Raw genomic sequence first — 18,772 nt, 5'->3', positions numbered from 1 at the left:
GTGCTTCAGATGTACTTTGCAAAATCGACAGGGTTGGTTTTGTCGTTGTTGTTTTAATTTCTCAAGTTGAAGCTGGGTTGTTCATCCAGTTTCCCCTGTTTCTTTTTACTTCACGGCACTATATTACAATGCGGTGACTGGTCAGGCCATGTCAGGGAGCAGCTACCAATCAACTGCATTGCTTTCTGAATGGAGTGACATGTTGGCCAAACTAAATAAAAGATGGCAGATTTCCTTCCTTTAAAGGGCATTAGGGTTTCTGCATCAATTGTTTCATGTTTGCCATGAGGCTAATTTTTAATTCCTGGTTTCAATTAATCAAATTCAAGTCTAACAATTTCCTATGGTGGGTTTTAAACCCAGATCTCCAGAACATTAGCTTGGGTCTCTGGATTATGAGTCCAGTGTCATTACTACTACGCCAGTGGCTCCCTGAAATACCACCAGTAACTACCATATAGAAAGCAGTTAGAAGAATTTGAATTTAAGACCTATTTCAGAGACAATATTCGAGCAGCTTGTTTACTCATCTAGTAACAGTTTAGGGTGTTTTGAAATGTGCTCAAGGTCAATATCATTCTTTCAGTTCCCTTATGAGGTATTTCAATAGATTCATATAAACATATGAAAATGAAGAACTGGTCTGTTTCCGTGCTGTATGATTCTATGTAGGTCCCGCGAAACTGCTCCTCCTTTTGATAGGATTGTTGCTGATCTAATTGTAACCTCCAATCCATATTCTCACTACCACCCCGCCCCAATCATGTTTTACCCTTTTGCTTACTAAGCATCAATCTATCTCTGCCTCAAAAATCATCAAAGACTCTGCTTTACATAATATTTTCAGGAATAGTTCGGACTTCCTCCCTAACCCCTAGAGGCTGCTATTAAGCCCTAGTTCTAGACCTTTCATATGTAAAACAACTCCTCTCCACATCTACCTGCCATAATGAAGTTGTTTCATTGTCTTATAAATGCCATTGAATGCAAACTTAGCCTGTCCAGCTACTTCTTTGAAGACAATCTGTCCATACCAGATATCAGGTTTTTTTTTATGAACTGCTTAGAGTCATAGAGTCAGACAGCACAAAAATAGCCCCTTTGGTCAAACTCATCTGTGACAACCACGTTCCTGAAATTAAACCAAACACTTGCCTGTGTTTGGCCCATATCACTCTAAACTTTCATGTACCTGTCCAAATATCTTTTAGATATTGTAACTGCACCTGCATCTACCATTTCCTCTATGTAGTTTATTCCACATGTGAACTACCTTCTGTGTAAAAATGTTGCCCCTCAGGTCCTTTTTCCATCATTGTATCACCTTGAAATTATGCTCTCTAGCTTTGAACTCATCCACCCGAGGGAAAACACTTTTGCTATTCACCTTTTCTCTACCCCTCATGATTTTGTAAACCTCTATACGGTTACCCCTTAACCTCCTATGCTTCAGTGAAAGAAGTCCCAGCCTATTCAGCCTTTCCTTAAATTCAAACCCTTTGACCTGGCACACTTCCTACACATTCTTCCTTAAATAAAGAGACAATACTGTTTATGATTCATTTGATGTAGTCAGTTTCAGTCCAAGATGACCTTTTGGGAATTATGTAGGCTTCTTTGATTGATCTTTTCGCATTCTCACCAATTAGAGTCATAGAGTCATAGAGATGTACAGCATGGAAACAGACCCTTCGGTCCAACCCGTCCATGCTGACCAGATACTCCAACCCAATCTAGTCCCACCTGCCAGCACCCAGCCCATATCCCTCCAAACCCTTCCTATTCATATACCCATCCAAATGCCTCTTAAATGTTGCAATTGTACCAGCCTTCACCACATCCTCTGGCAGCTCATTCCATACACGTACCACCCTCTGCATGAAAAAGTTGCCCCTTAGGTCTCTTTTATATCTCTCCCCTCTCACCCAAAACCTATGCCCTCTAGTTCTGGAATCCCCAACCCCAGGGAAAAGACTTTTTCTATTTATCCTATCCATGCCCCTCATAATTTTGTAAAACTCCATAAGGTCACCCCTCAGTCTCTGACGCTCCAGGGAAAACAGCCCCAGTCTGTTTAGCCTCTCCCTGTAGCTCAGATCCTCCAACCCTGGCAACATCCTTGTAAATCTTTTCTGAATCCTTTCAAGTTTCACAACATCTTTCCGACAGAAAGGAGACCAGAATCGCACGCAATATTTCAACAGTGGCCTAACCAATGTCCTGTACAGCCGCAACATGACCTCCCAACTCCTGTACTCAATACTCTGACCAAGAAAGGAAAGCATACCAAACGCCTTCTTCACTATCCTATCCACCTGCAACTCCACTTTCAAGGAGCTATGAACCTGCACTCCAAGATCTCTTTGTTCAGCAACACTCCCCAGGACCTTACCATTAAGTGTATAAGTCCTGCTAAGATTTGCTTTCCCAAAATGCAACACCTCGCATTTATCTGAATTAAACTCCAGCTGCCACTTCTCAACCCATTGGCCCATCTGGTCCAGATCCTATTGTAATCTGAGGGTTTGGTGTCTGGATAACCTAATCTAGGTCGTAGGCCAGACTTTGATGAAAAGTTCACCCATTGTTCCCATTACTTCATCATGTCAACTATTTTTGGACTGTAGATTTTGGAGAGGCAGTAAGTCAGAAAATTGTGCATTTTTTAGATCAGAGACCAGATGGCTGAATGGGTAGGTAACATCTCACCCAGTTTTTCAATGAATCAGATGAAGTACTCCAGTGAGCACTTGATGTGGTTAAATGAGATTAGGGTTTAGAATTGATAAGATGTTCTTTCATCAGCTTGTTGCTCATGACTTGTTTTTTATTGAACGTGTGTTTAATTGACTGAAAATGGGTATTACAGCAACACTGCAAATGTGTTGAATTCCATAAGTACAGTCTAAGTGATTGTAAGTAGGCACAATCTAGGACCACATACTGAAACAATGCATTTAGCAAGAAGTATGCCAGATGACAGTTGAGCAGAAGATACAGAAATAAATTTCAGTGCAATATTTTCAATATCTGTGCTGTTTAGAACGTTTGTAAGTTTGGTTCTATCAGCCAGTCCCAAACATTTCTGATTGTGACTACAGTCTCACATTATGGCAAGAACTTGTAGCAAGACAGTCATGTTCTGCATTACTTGGCATCAAACCTTTTCACTTTGATGAGCGGTAGTAACTGAAATATATAGACCAAGTTATTATCTTTAAAAAGATAAGAGCTACAATATTGATGCCAAAATTTCAAACTTCAGAACATTAAGACCCCATTTTGGGGGAAACTAATTGCAACTTTGATGAAGATGAACGCGCCCTGCCCAGTATTTCCTTCTGTTGAATTTGAAGGAAAGAAATATTGGTCATCATGTGATCATGTGCATTGGACAGTGTGAGAAGCATTGCCCATGAGACCACAGTTCAAAATACTCCCATGATTTTTGAACAATGTTTGTTTTCTCTAAAGTGTGTGCATGCTGAATTGGTTCAATTACAGAAGTGTGTTAACACAGGAGTCTGCAGTTCAAGGCTGTATTGTGCTAGAGTAAGCACTATTCTATTCAAGAGGATATGGTCTAATGAGTGAATTGACACTTTTCTTGCACACAGAATGAGACAGATCTTGCAGGAACAAATGACCAGCTGGAAGGAGACACTGGAAATTTGCCAGATATCTCTCTTGTGAGTATTTTACTCCACATTACACTACTCAGCTGTCATGTATCATTACATCTTTTCTCTGTTGAAGTTATAGAATGCGATGTTCATTTTTATTGCAGCTGCATTAACATTTATCATAATTGTGTATTTTTTGCAAACAGCTCATTTGAAGTTATATAAAGTAAGATCATATCAACATGAGGAATGTTGAAACACACTGAAAAAAACAACTTTGCGATCAGAATGCCTGGTTATCTCCGAGACTGTTACATTTAATCAAAACGTCTTGGACAATAATTAGGTTCTGTGGTAGATTTTAAATCTATAATTTTTCTTTGACAATTTTGAAAAATATTCATCATTCCGCACTTATTTGAACAAATGAAGGTCATAACCCAAATTTTCGGAACTGGATAGGCTGTAAAAGATCAAGGTAGGAAATAGATTGAGCCCATTGTGAGTTTGATTCAATGGTATTTTAATAAAATACAAAATTATATTGCTCAATCAAAAAAATTGGCCCAATGCCATTAAAGTTCATTTCACAGTCATTATGCTTTTAAGTCTCCTTCACACATACTGTTGCTGAAACAAAGATAGTGCAGTGACAGTGATTCAGAAGCTTAAAAAGATTTAGACAGTTTCAGGAGAGTAGTCAGGAAATGGCTGATGAAATTCAATGTGAGCAAGTGCGAGGTCTTGCACTTTGGAAAAAAAGTTTACAGGCATGGTCTATTTTTTAAATGGTGAGAAAATTCATAAAGCCAAAGTACAAAGGAATCTGGGAGTGCTAGTCCAGGATTCTCTAAAGGTTGATTTGTATGTTGAGTCCGTGATTAAGAAAGCAAATGTAATTTTATCATTTATCTCAAGAGGGTTGGAATATAAAAGCAGCGACATGTTTCTGAGACTTTATAAAGCTCTAGTTAGGCCCCATTTGGAGTACTGTCTCCAATTTTGGGCCCCACACCTCAGGAAGGACATACTGGCACTGGAGTGTGTCCAGTGGAGATTCACACGGATGATCCCTGGAATGGTAGGCCTAACATACGATGATCGGCTGAGGATCGTAGGATTATATTCGTTAGAGTTTAGAAGGTTGAGGGGAAATCAAATAGAAACTTACAATAAATACATGGGTTAGAAAGAGTGGATGCTGGGAGGTTGTTTCCGTTAGGCAGGGAGACTAGGACCCATGGACAAAGCCTTAAAATTAGAGGGGGTCAATTTAGAACGGAAATGAGGAGACATGTCTTCAGCAAGAGAGTGGTGGGCCTGTGGAATTCATTGCCACAGAGCACAGCAGAGGCTGGGACGTTGGATGTCTTCAAGGCAGAGATTGATAAACTCTTGATCCGACAAGGAATTAAGGGCTACGGGAAGATTGCAAGTAAGTGGAGTTGAAACGCTCATGATTAAATAGTGGAGTGGGCTCAATGGGCCAAATGGCCTTGCTTCCACTCCTATGTCTTATGATCTTATTGTCTAAAAAAAAGGGATATAAAGAAACACAAAGAGGTGGAGGAGAATATGAACAACAAACGGAAAGGAAGAATTTAGGTTGGCTGGCTGTGAAAACTGTAAACATTCCAAACTCAAACATAATCCTCAGACTTCTAGTTTAACTAAAGTGAGGGGAGGATTTGGTGAGGTCTGGGCAGGCAAACTGAATGCCTCCAATTTTACCTCCTGGCTGAATGCCCCACACATATAACTTCAACCTTACCTGCTGGGTTTCCTGCAATTCAGAGACCACAACAACTGAAGAGAGTTGATTATTGCTGTGTGGTAAGTACCTTCCCTGTACTGCTTCTGGGGCAGCAGGTACAGGAACCTGTATTTGTTTGCCTCTTCTGAACCCCAGGATCAGCCCCAGGCAGAAGCAGATTCACCCCATCACCACTGGATTGTGGACTCTGCAACATTGGACATCCCAGTTGCATGTGTATAAAGTGGACACACCACGCTAGATCAGAAGACAGCCCTGCTCCCATGCTACCAGGAAAGCAGCAGCAGCATTGCTACTGAGTCTCAAACTGCAACCTCCTCTGAAGTATTTTCTGCCTACAGAAAGCCAAACCTTTCAATCAGGAAAAAGGGGAAAAGTGCACAATCTGTGGAGTTCATAGCATTTGCAAAATTTCAACTTTCTGACCACAATTCCTCCCCATTTGCAACTCTGAAAACTTTCCCTATTTTGAGGCTGAGCTGTCAACTACAAAATGCACCATTGATAACTTCTGGGATAAGGCATTAAACTAACATTCTTGGGTCGATGCAAAATATTCCCTGGCACTATTTGACAACTGTTAAGTAAAATCTTTCTATTTGTCCTTACCAATTGTTAGCAAACCGTGTTACAAAAACAAATTATTTTGTGGCTGCAGCGTCACTGAGATCTTATTGAGTGCAAATTGGTTGTCAGCTTTCTAACATTAGAGCAGTGAATAATCTTTATAAGTGCATAATTCCATTAAAGTCCTTTAGGATATCCTAAGCTTGTATAAATGTAAGTCTTATTTTCTCTATTTCTTACTTATTTAAAACAGAAACTTCTTGTGTCTCAAGAGTTAGGTCTTGCTGGCAGTTTTATCCTAATCCAACATTGATCAAATTGACTGCACACTGGTTTTTCAATCTTTCCAATTTTGTCCAATATTGAAGTAGCCTGGTCAGCCTGCCTCAGTTCATTTGTCTAGATTGTTAATGTATGATGTGAATAGGTGTTGGCACATGAATCTGCTAGTGACTAACTGCCATCCTGAAAAAGACCCTTTATCCCTATCTCTGCTGTTGCCATTCAGCTTATCCTCTACCCATGATCCTCTACCTCTACAACCTAAAGTCCTCACCTGTTTCAATTAGACCTCCATTACTCCAGTGCCAAAGAAAAGTCATGTAGTGTACCTCAATGATTACCACCTGGTAGCTCTAACATCCATAATTTAAAAATACTTTGAGTGGTTGGTCATGGCCCGCATCAACTCCAGCCTCCCAGCTGTCTTGATCATTTGCAATTCACTTACTAGAACATAGAACAATACAGCACAGAACAGGCCCTTCGGCCCACGATGTTGTGCCGAACTTCTAACCTAGATTAAGCACCCATCCATGTACCTATCCAAATGCCGCTTAAAGGTCGCCAATGATTCTGACTCTACCACTCCCACGGGCAGCGCATTCCATGCCGCCACCACTCTCTGGGTAAAGAACCCACCCCTGACATCTCCCCTATACCTTCCACCCTTCACCTTAAATTTATGTCCCCTTGTAACACTCTGTTGTACCCGGGGAAAAAGTTTCTGACTGTCTACTCTATCTATTCCCCTGATTATCTTATAAACCTCTATCAAGTCACCCCTCATCCTTCGCCGTTCCAACGAGAAAAGGCCGAGAACTCTCAACCTATCCTTGTACGACCTACTCTCCATTCCAGGCAACATCCTGGTAAATCTTCTCTGCACCCTCTCCAAAGCTTCCACATCTTTCCTAAAGTGAGGCGACCAGAACTGCACACAGTACTCCAACTGTGGCCTAACCAAAGTCCTGTACAGCTGCAATATCACTTCACGACTCTTGAATTCAATCCCTCTGCTAATGAACGATAATACTCCATAGGCCTTCTTACAAACTCTATCCACCTGAGTGGCAACCTTCAAAGATCTATGTACATAGACCCCAAGATCCCTCTGTTCCTCCACCTGACTAAGAACCCTACCATTAACCCTGTATTCCGCATTCTTATTTGTTCTTCCAAAATGGACAACCTCACACTTGGCAGGGTTGAACTCCATCTGCCACTCCTCAGCCCAGCTCTGCATCATATCTAAGTCCCTCTGCAGCCGACAACAGCCCTCCTCACTGTCCACAACTCCACCTATCTTCGTATCATCTGCAAATTTACTGACCCACCCTTCGACTCCCTCATCTAAGTCATTAATAAAAATTACAAACAGCAGAGGACCCAGAACTGATCCCTGCGGAACTCCACTTGTAACTGGACTCCAGGCTGAATATTTACCATCTACCACCACTCTCTGCCTTCGACCGGTTAGCCAGTTTTCTATCCAATTGGCCAAATTTCCCTCTATCCCATGCCTCCTGACTTTCCGCATAAGCCTACCATGGGGAACCTTATCAAATGCCTTACTAAAATCCATGTACACTACATCCACTGCTCTACCCTCATCCACATGCTTGGTCACCTCCTCGAAGAATTCAATAAGACTTGTAAGGCAAGACCTACCCTTCACAAATCCGTGCTGGCTGTCCCTAATCAAGCAGTGTCTTTCCAGATACTCGTAAATCCTATCCCTCAGTACCCTTTCCATTACTTTGCCTACCACAGAAGTAAGACTAACTGGCCTGTAATTCCCGGGGTTATCCCTATTCCCTTTTTTGAACAGGGGCACAACATTCGCTACTCTCCAGTCCCCTGGTACCACCCCCGTTGCCAGTGAAGACGAGAAGATCATTGCCAACGGTCCTGCAATTTCTTCTCTTGCTTCCCACATAATCCTAGGATATATCCCGTCAGGCCCGGGGGACTTGACTATCCTCAAGTTGTTCAAAATGTCCAACACATCTTCCTTCCTAACAGGTATCTCTTCTAGCTTATCAGTCCGTTTCACACTCTCCTCTTCAACAATACTGTCCCTCTCGTTCGTAAATACTGAAGAGAAGTACTCATTCAAGACCTCTCCTATCTCTTCCGACTCAATACACAGTCTCCCACTACTGTCCTTGATCGGACCTACCCTCGTTCTCGTCATTCTCAGGTTTCTCACATACGCATAGAATGCCTTGGGGTTATCCTTGATCCTATCCGCCAAGGATTTTTCATGCCCTCTCTTAGCTCTCCTAATCCCTTTCTTCAGGTCCCTTCTGGCTATCCTGTATCCCTCCACTGCTCTGTCTGAACCCTGTTTCCTCAACCTTATGTAAGCCTCCTTCTTCCTCTTTACTAGACATTCAACCTCCCTCGTCAACCAAGGCTCCCTCACACGACTATTTCTTTCCTGCCTGATCGGTACATACATATCAAGGACACGTCGTATCTGCTCCTTTAAAAAGTTTCACATTTCCACCACATCCTTCCCTGACAGCCTATGCTCAGAACGTATGCTCCTCAAATCCCGTCTTACAGCATCGTAATTTCCCTTCCCCCAATTGTAAAATCTACCTTGTTGTGCGCACCTATCTCTCTCCATAACCAAGGTGAAAGTCACAGAATTGTGGTCACCATCACCAAAATGTTCACCCACTAACAAGCCCACCACTTGTCCCGGTTCATTACCGAGTACCAAATCCAATATGGCCTCCCCTCTGGTTGGACACTCTACATACTGCGTTAGAAAAGCTTCCTGGATACACTGCACAAACACCGCCCCATCCAATCTACTTGATCTAAAGAGCTTCCAATCAATATTTGGGAAGTTGAAGTCGCCCATGACTACGACCCTGTGGCTTCTGCACCTTTCCAAAATCTGTTTCCCAATCTGTTTCTCCACATCTCTGCTGCTATTGGGGGGCCTATAGTAAACACCCAACAAGGTGACTGCACCTTTCCTATTTCTGACTTCAGCCCATACTACCTCCAGAGGCAGATCCCCCTCAAACTTCCTTTCTGCAGCCGTTATACCATTTCTAATTAGCAATGCCACCCCCCCTCCTTTTTTACCACCCTCCCTAATCTTACTGAAACATCTGTAACCAGGAACCTCCAACAGCCATTCCTGTCCCTCATCTATCCATGTTTCCGTGATGGCCACAACATCGTAGTCCCAGGTACCGATCCACGCCTTAAGTTTTACTGATGCGACAGATCCATGGCAGACGCCATCTCCCTGGCCCTACACTTACCCTTGAAACATCTGGACAATGAGGATACCTACATCAGGCTTCTGCTAATGATAACAGCTCCTCTTTCAACACCATAATTCCAAACAAATTCATCTCCAAACTCCAGAACCTAGGTCTCTGCTTCACCTTCTGTAACTGGATTCTCAACTTGCTGAGCAACAGTCAGTAAGATTAAGCCACAAGACCTCCTCCACGATACTCCTCAACACTGGTACCTTGCAAGGCTGCATACTCAGCCTACTATACTCCTTATACACACATGACTGTGTGGTCAAATTCTACACTAACTCCATTCATACTTTTGCTGATAGCACACCGTTGTAGCTCAGATCTCAAACAATGATGAGATGGAAGGAAATAGAGTATTTAGTGGCATGGTGTAAAGACAACAATTTCTCCATCAGCGTCACCAAAATGAAGGAGCCGGTCATTGACTTCAGGAAGCAGAGTGGAGGGCACGTACCTGTTTGTATCAATGGTGCCAAGGTGGAGATGGTCCAGTGTTGACAGATGGTCAACACTAACAATCTGTCCTGGTCGACCCATGCTGACAGTATGTTCAAGAAAGCACAGGAATGCCTTTACGTCCTCAGGAGGCTAAGGAAACTTGGCATGTCTAAAAATTCTTACCAGTTTTTATACGTGCACCATAGAAAGCATCCTATCTTGACACAACTGCCATTCCCAAGACTGCAAGAAACTATGGAGAGTTGTGAACACAGCCTTCCATTGAGTTCCTTTGTACCACTGCCTCGAGAAAGCAACCAACATGATCAAAGACCCCTCCTACCCAGTTATACGCTCTTCCACCCTCTTCAGTTGGACATAAGATATAAAAGTTTGAATTCACATCTGAACAGATTCAAGAAGCAGTTCTTCCCCGCTGCTACCAGAGTTTTGAATGGACCTCTTAAATATTAATGTTGTCCTCTCTCTGCACTGTCTGTAATACTGTATCCTGCACTCTGTTCTGTTACCGTGATGCACTTGTAAAGTATTATCTGACTATAAAGCACACGAGACAGCACTTTTCACTTTACCTCGGTACATGTGACAGTAATAAAGCAGCCTCCTGTGCAGCACCTTGTCAAAGGTCTTCTGGAAATCCAAATAAATAACATCCATTGGCTCTTCTTTATCCAACTTGCTTGATACCTCCTCAAAGAATTCTAACAGATTTGTTAGCATGGTCTCGCCTTGTCAAAGCTATGCTGATTCAGCGCTATTATACCATGCACGTACTTTGCAATCTCATCCACAACAATGGACTCTAAAATCTTACCAATGACTGAGGTCAGGATAACCAGTCTATAGTTTCCTGTCTTCTGCCTCCCTCCCTTTGTAAACAGTGGTTTTCCAGTAGCCATTTTTCCAGTTCCTGGAGACCCTCCCTGACTCCAGTGATTTCTGAAAGGCTACTACCAATGCCTCTACAATCTCCTCAGCTATCTCCTTCAGCATCCTGACTGTAGTCCATACAGTCCAGGTGATTTATCCACCTTCAGATTTTTCAGCTTCCCTCTGCACATTCTCAACGATGACTACTACCCTAGTCTCTGTCCCCAACTCTCTCAAAGTTCTGGTATTCTGCTGGTGTCTTCCAATGAGAAAACTAATGCAAAGTACCTCTTCAGTTCCTCTGCCATTTCTATATTCCCCATTACTACTTCTCCAGCCCCATCTTCTGCCATTCCAATGCCCACTCTTACCTTTTAGATATCTGAAAAAAACGTTTGCAATCTTATTGTATATTACGAGCTAACTTACCCCTCTATTTCATTTTCTCCCCATTTATTGCTTTTGTAATTATTGTCTGCTGGTTTTTAAAGGTTTCCAAATCTTTTGGCTTCATAATAATCTTCACCACATTGTGTGCCTTTCCTTTTGCTTTTATGCTGTCCCTGACTTCCCTTGTCAGCCATGGTTGCCTTATTCTCCCCTTAGCATGTTTGTTCTTCCTTGGACTGAATTTATATTGTGGCTCCTGAATTATCCCCAGAAGCTCCTGCCATTGCTGCTCCCCCTACTATCCCTTATAGGCACCCCTTCCAATCAACTCTGGTCACTTCTTCCCTCATGTCTTTGCAGTTACCTCTACCAGTTGTAATATAGAACATAGAACATTGAACATAGAAAAATACAGTGCAGTATAGGCCCTTTGGCCCTCGATGTTGCGCCGATCCAAGCCCACCTAACCTACACTAGCCCACTATCCTCCATATGCCTATCCAATGCCCGTTTCAATGCCCATAAAGAGGGAGAGTCCACCACTGCTACTGGCAGGGCATTCCATGAACTCACGACTCACTGAGTAAAGAATCTACCCCTAACATCTGTCCTATACCTACCACCCCTTAATTTAAAGCTATGCCCCCTCGTAATAGCTGACTCCATATGTGGAAAAAGGTTCTCATGGTCAACCCTATCTAAACCTCTAATCATCTTGTACACCTCTATCAAGTCACCCCTAAACCTTCTTTTCTCCAATGAAAACAGCCCCAAGTGCCTCAGCCTTTCCTCATATGATCTTCCTACCATACCAGGCAACATCCTGGTAAACCTCCTCTGCACCCGTTCCAGTGCCTTCACATTCTTCCTATAGTACAGCGACCAAAACTGCACACAATACTCCAAATGCGGCCGCACCAGAGTCTTATACAACTGCAACATGACCTCAGGACTCCGAAACTCAATTCCTCTACCAATAAAAGCCAGTACGCCATATGCCTTCTTCACCACACTATTTACCTGGGTGGCAACTTTCAGAGATCTGTGTACATGGACACCAAGATCCCTCTGCTCATCCACACTACCAAGTATCCGACCATTAGCCCAGTACCCCATCTTCTTGTTACTCTTACCAAAGTGAATCACTTCACACTTACCTACATTGAACTCCATTTGCCACCTTTCAGCCCAGCTCTGCAGCTTATCTATATCCCGCTGTAACCTGACACATCCTTCCTCACTGTCAGCAACTCCACTGACTTTCGTATCATCCGCAAAGTTGCTCACCCAACCTTCTAGCCCCTCCTCCAGGTCATTTATAAAAATGACAAACAGAAATGTAATACTGTTACATCTGATTCCATCTTGTCCCTTTCAAGTTGCACAGTGAATTCTATCATATTATGGTCATTGTCCCCTTGGGCTTCCTTCACCTTAAGCTCCCTAATCAAGTCTGCCTCATTATACATCATTAAATTCAGAATTGCCTGTTCCCTAATGTGGTATACCACAAGCTGCTCCAAAACAAAATCTCTTTGAATTCTTTTTCTTGAGATCCACTAGCAGTCTGATTTTCCCAGTCCACCAGCACACTGAAGTCCTCATGATTATTGTATTGTGCCTTTCTTACTTGCCTTTTCTATCTCCTGATTTATTTTTCCCCACCTCCTCACTACCACTGGGGACCTGTATATAACTCCCATCAGAACCTTTTGATTCTATGCACACATTTATTTCCTAACCCTGATCCCCCTTGCAGCCATATTTCTATGATACACACATCACATCCGCCAATTTCAATCTGCGCTACAAGCTCATTTACCTTCTTTCATACACTGCATTCCTTTAAGTAAAAGACACTCAGTCCTGTGTTGATTGCCCCCTTATCTGCTGTACTTGCAGTCAGATTCCTGACTTTTTCTGTAATCTCTGTCCAATTACTTGTTATAGAAGTAACCGCTGCTGAGTTCTCTCCCATCCATAACTTTTCCAATAATTTTCCATTTAACTGAATCCATTCCTCTGCTCTTCAGTTTAAAGTCCCATCCACAGCCCAACTTATGCAATCTGCAAAGAAGTTGGACACAGCATAGTTCAGGTAGAGCCCTTCCCATCAGAACAGCCCCATCCTTCCTCAGTACTGTTGCCAATGTCACAATGAATTCAAACCTATATCTCCCCCACCATCTTTGAGCCATGCAGACACCTCTTTATTCTAGGTGACCCTATGGCAATTAGCTCATGGCCCGGGTAGTAATCCAGCTATGTCATTGACCACATCTCTGGAAAGGATGGAGCCAAGAATGATTGGAATAACTGGAAAGAAGTAAAGCATGTTTTTATTTCAGTGAAAGTGCAAATGGGATGATTATTACAAAACAATTAAATTCATAAAGAAATTGATAAAATAACTTGAATAAACTAAATTAGAAGTCAAGGCCAAGGTGGTAAGCTCTTTAAAAATTGCTTCAGATCTGCTATGTTTGTTCACTTTGAATAGCAATAATATACCTACTAATCGAGGCAACATGTATTCAATCATATCAATCACAAAAGTGTTGACCATTTAATTTTTTTTGGGTGTGAGAAACTTTGTCAAAGTAGTGATATTTGTGGCTGAACTAATGCTTAATCTCTGGGAATGCATAGAATGAGTATTGGATAGGTCACCAGTAGGGATGATGAGTAGGTTTTAAACTTGAAATAAACTCCAATTCATTACCCATTTCCTGAAATAGAAATTCTTTGAAACCAAATGATTCCACTCACTTTGTATGGGAGACTATGCACACTGCAGGATAATAGCTGGACTAATCCACTTACAAGGAAGATTTTAATAATTGAGTTTTCCATTTATTGAGGTTCTGAATTCATGCAATGAACTGGCCATGCTGCTATTTGTACTGCATGCCACTACTTTATTACTGAACTAAGTGATAAACTTCACATAGATTTTCATGTTAAAACTATCTTCAATAAATTGATGAATTGCAATCATAGAAACATGCATTATCTGTCCACTAACAGCTAAATTAACGGTACAATCAAATTATCTAACTTTGTGTCTCACTGCAAAGGCTGAATACTGCACAAAGAGGGAGATTAATTATTGAATAGAAGCTCTTTGAATTCTTCATTTATATAAGCTCCCATCAAAAAAAAAACACAAGATGTCAGTTCAGATGGCAAACTTTATACTAGTCATCCTAATGGAGTATATTCGTTTCTTTATTCTGCTTAATAAAGCCATCACACTGTATTACTAAAGCTCCAGTTAGAATTCTAGTGACAGTAATTGAAAGTCCAAATCCCATCCATCAACAGAATAAACTAATCCCAATGGTTACCACAAAAAAATTCAGTCATTAAATTACTAACAAGTAACTTTGCAAAATATAACTTGTGAAAATGTTTTTCTGTTTTCTGCATACCGTGTGTAAGAATATTGAGGAGAAAAGTTTAGACTATTCCCCGTAGTTCTAGAATCTTTAATCAATGAAAAGAGTTTCTCTACCCTGTCTCTTTCTGTTTTTATTTTGAAGACTGATTCTAGAGAATACAGACCTTATTTGTCTAATCTCTCCTCCTTACTTAACCCCTAAAGTCCAGGTATCAACCTTGTAAAACTAGATTGAACTCCCTCCATGGCTAAAACATGCTTCCTAAAGTATGGTGCCCAGATCTGCTCATAGTACTCTAAGAGAAGTATTCATTCCTGATGAAAGGCTTATGCCCGAAATATCAATTCTCCTGCTCCTCGGATGGTGCCTGATCTGCTGTGCTTCTCCAGCACCACACTCTCAACTCACAGTACTCTAAGTAGGGTCTAACCAGGGTTTTAATTAACAGGAGCATAACATCTGCATCTCTATACTCCAGCCTTTTAGATATGAGGCCAGCATTCCATTAGCCTTCTTGCCTGTTTTCTGTACCTGCTTGCGGCATTTTAAAGAGTTCTGCTCCTGAACCCCTGAATCCCATCGGGTAGCCACTGTATTTCACATTGTGCCTTCTAAAAAATATCCTGATTGGGTATTTTTTGGTCTGAAATGGAAGACCTCATGCTTGCTTAGATTTAAATCCATCTGCCACAGCTTTGCCCATTCACCTCGTCTATCAATATCCTGTTGTAATTTTAAGCTATCATCAACACTGTCCACAATGCTGCCTAATTTTGTGCCATCAGCAAACTTAGGCTTTTGATTTTTTATGCCATTATCCAAATCGCTGATGAGTATTGTGAATAATTGAGGCCCCAACACAGATCCTTGTGTATACCACTAATTACATTCTACCGATTTGAGTACTTACCCATTTTTCCAGCTGTGTTTCCTGCCACTCAAACAATTTCCTGATCATGTCAGTAATTTGCCCTCAATTCAGTCGGCTTCCACCTTACCCAACAGTTTCTTATGTGGGACTTTATCAGACACATCGATATGCTCATTTTAAGTGGTAACCTAGCACATCTCACCTCTTATAAGTATTACTATATAAGTGTTAATGTAAATCTTGGTTCCAGGCAACTGATTGGCACAAAGTGCACAATCTGGGAAAACCACATGTCCACAGAAGATTTGCCCAATAATTATTTCTGCAAATATTTCTTGTTTGCTTTCTAGGATAATGTGCAGCCCTTTACTGACAACGCATCAAACTATAGATCTCTTCGAACTGAGTCCACCAGTCCAGCCTCTTCACAGCAAAAGACAATGGGAGACAGACCAAAACGGAACTCAACAGAGTCATCACAGTCGGGCCTTTTCTTCACGGTACCTCACAGTCCTTCACTAACCACCACAATCATCGATACCAATGCCACAAGTGATGGTTCTTCGCTTGCTTCTGCCTCTACTTCAGTTGTTTCGACAGATGAGTCTCTTTGTACAGTACACACTAAAAACTTAAAAACACAAACTATGAGCAGCGAGGTGACAGCCCAACTCTCCCGTGTCAACCAGCATATCATCGGACCCTTTCCCAGAGTTAAGTCTCCAACACAGTTGCTGTCTAATACCTCGGAGAGTGTATCACCATCTCTTCCAAACCCACCACCATATGTTCCGGCCCCTCTTCCACCAGGGTCAACAGAGAAGCCACAGTCACGGTTAGCAGCAGCTAACCAGCACTTTGTAATGGTAGAAGTGCATCAGCCAAATGGTGAACCTGATGTCAATGAAGTTAGGACATTACCACAATCTCGAGGTAAGTGCCATTTAAAGACAGCATCATGTTTACCAGTTGACAATCAGCTTTTAATAGGAATTCATCCATGGTGATTTCAGGCAAGTTAAGTTATGGACACACATCAGTTAAATTGAATATGAGTAAAGTGAGTGTCAAGATTGTCTGACACTCTCAGAGAATCTGAGCAGAGATTTTGACTCTCAGATTATACCTCTCAACCATCTCTTTAATGGCTGTTTCTGTAATTAGGTTCAAGATTTTATGCACTCTGAACTGGGGATCCATTTTTGCAGTGGAAATAATGGACTAGTTGTTGTTTTACTGTATCATAAATACAGTTTCTATCTAAGTTGTTTCATGCAAGGTTAGATGGCTTCTTCTGGTTAAGTATAATTGAGAAAAAAGTTAGAATATATTAAATATTCATCACTGCTTACAAATATATGAAATGGACTGGCAGGGAAATGCTAGTCTGTCTATCAAGCCTGCCACAAATGACCATTCTGACTAAAAACTTCTTCCTTCCCCACCTTCTCATTCCTGAGGGAAAAACTGTTCTGGAAAATTATGCTGTAACCTCATTATAAAAGAAGATCACTTATCTTCTGTAATCTCTGCCCAAGTCAAGAATAGGTCCAACTTCTTCTCAGATAGGTGCAAAGACTCAACATCTACTGCTCCAGCTGCCTATGCACTTGAGAGAGACATTACTCTGAAAAAAAGATAAGCCATCTAGCACTCAGTTACTACTTTTCAGACTGGAGGCCTGTGACCCATGTTGTGCCACAATGATCAGTGCTGGGTCCACTGTTTTGCATTATTTATATAAATGATATGGATGTGAACATAAGAGGTATGGTTACTAAGTTTGCATATGACACCAAAATTGGAGGTATAACGGACATCAAAGAAGGTTACCTCAAAGTACAATGGAACCTTGATTAGATGGGTTGAGGAGTGGCAGATGGAGCTTAATTTAGATAAATGTGAGGTGTTGCATTTTGGAAAGGCAAATCAGGACAGAACGTATCCACTCAATGCTAAGGGCCTGGGGAGTTTTGTTGAGCAAAGAGACCTTGGAATGCAGGTTCATAGCTCCTTGAAAATGGAGTCTCGGATCGACTGGATAATGAAGAAGGCTTTTGGTATGCTTGCCTTTATTCTCAGTGCATTGAGTATAGAAATTGGAAGATCATGTTGTGGCTGTATAGGACATTGGTTCAGCCACTTTTGGAATACTGTGTTTGATTCTGGTCTTCCTGCTACAGGAAGGATGTTGTAAAACTTGAAAGAGTTCAGAAACGATTGACGAGGATGTTGCTGGGTTTGAGGGTTTGAGCTACAGGGAAAGGTTGAATAAGCTGGGGCAGTATTCCCTGGAGCCTTGGAAACTGAGGCGTAACCTTATAGAGGGTTATAAAATCATGAAAGACATGAATAGGGTGAATACCAAAGTCTTTTCCCCACTGTGGGGTAGTCCAAAACTAGAGGGCATAAGTTTAAGGTGAGAAGGGAAAGTTTTAAAAGGGGCCTAAGGGACAACTTTTTCACAGAGAGGGTGATGCATGTATGGAATGAGCTGCCAGAGGAAGTGGTGGAGACTGATGCAATTACAGCATTTAAAAGGCTTCTGAATGGGTATATAAATAGGGAGGATTTAGGGAGATATGGGCCAAATGTTGGCAAATGGGGTTAGATTAATTTAGGATATCTGCTCGGCATGGACGAGTTGGACCAAGAGGTCTATTTCTATGCTGTACATCTCTATGACTGTATGACGCAATGACTCATGAACAGTTTAAACTTGACACCCTCTTGCCTTCCCCAATCTATTAAACTGGATAATGTAAAACAAACAGGGTAAGTTCCTTGAGCCCATTGACTTGATGAGGTTTTTTAACTTCATAAAACATCCCAAGGCAATTCACGGGAGTGCTATAAGACAAAATTTCAACTGAATCTCATAAGGCAATATTCAAGCTGACCAAAAGCCTGATGAAAGAGCTGGATTTTATGGAGGAAGGAGAAATAGAGAGATGGAGAGGTTTTAGGAGGGAACTCAAGAGCATCAGGCTTATGCAAATGTAAACACATCCATCAGTGATGGAGCAAATAAAATTGGGGATATTTAAGAGGCCAGAATTAGAGGAACACAGACATCTTGAAGAATAGTGAGTTGACGGGAATTAAAGAGATGGAAAGGGGCATGGCCAGGGATGAACTAGAAAACTAGGAGGAGAATTTTTAAATTAACTGGGAGCCAGTATGGTCAGTGAACTCCAAAGTGTTGGGTGAATGGGGTGAAACTTAAAAGGGTTCAGAAAAGA

At 41.7% G+C, this 18,772-nt stretch overlaps 1 protein-coding gene across 2 annotated transcripts in view; it reads left to right on the top strand.

The window, feature by feature from the left end:
- Nucleotides 1–18,772, top strand: part of whrna (whirlin a) — a 225,643-nt gene that overhangs the window by 170,141 nt on the left and 36,730 nt on the right. For both annotated transcript variants that reach the window (XM_072565568.1, XM_072565567.1), the window contains exons 9-10: nucleotides 3,618–3,689; nucleotides 15,881–16,463. In XM_072565568.1, the coding sequence (XP_072421669.1) occupies nucleotides 3,618–3,689; nucleotides 15,881–16,463 (655 nt within the window). The remainder of the gene's footprint in view (nucleotides 1–3,617; nucleotides 3,690–15,880; nucleotides 16,464–18,772) is intronic.

This window comes from Chiloscyllium punctatum, chromosome 49 (assembly GCF_047496795.1).
Source record: "Chiloscyllium punctatum isolate Juve2018m chromosome 49, sChiPun1.3, whole genome shotgun sequence".
In the NCBI taxonomy this organism is placed as follows: Eukaryota; Metazoa; Chordata; class Chondrichthyes; order Orectolobiformes; family Hemiscylliidae; genus Chiloscyllium; species Chiloscyllium punctatum.
The sequence above is the reverse complement of the archived record's forward strand: the minus strand, read 5'-3'. Positions and strand labels throughout refer to the sequence as shown.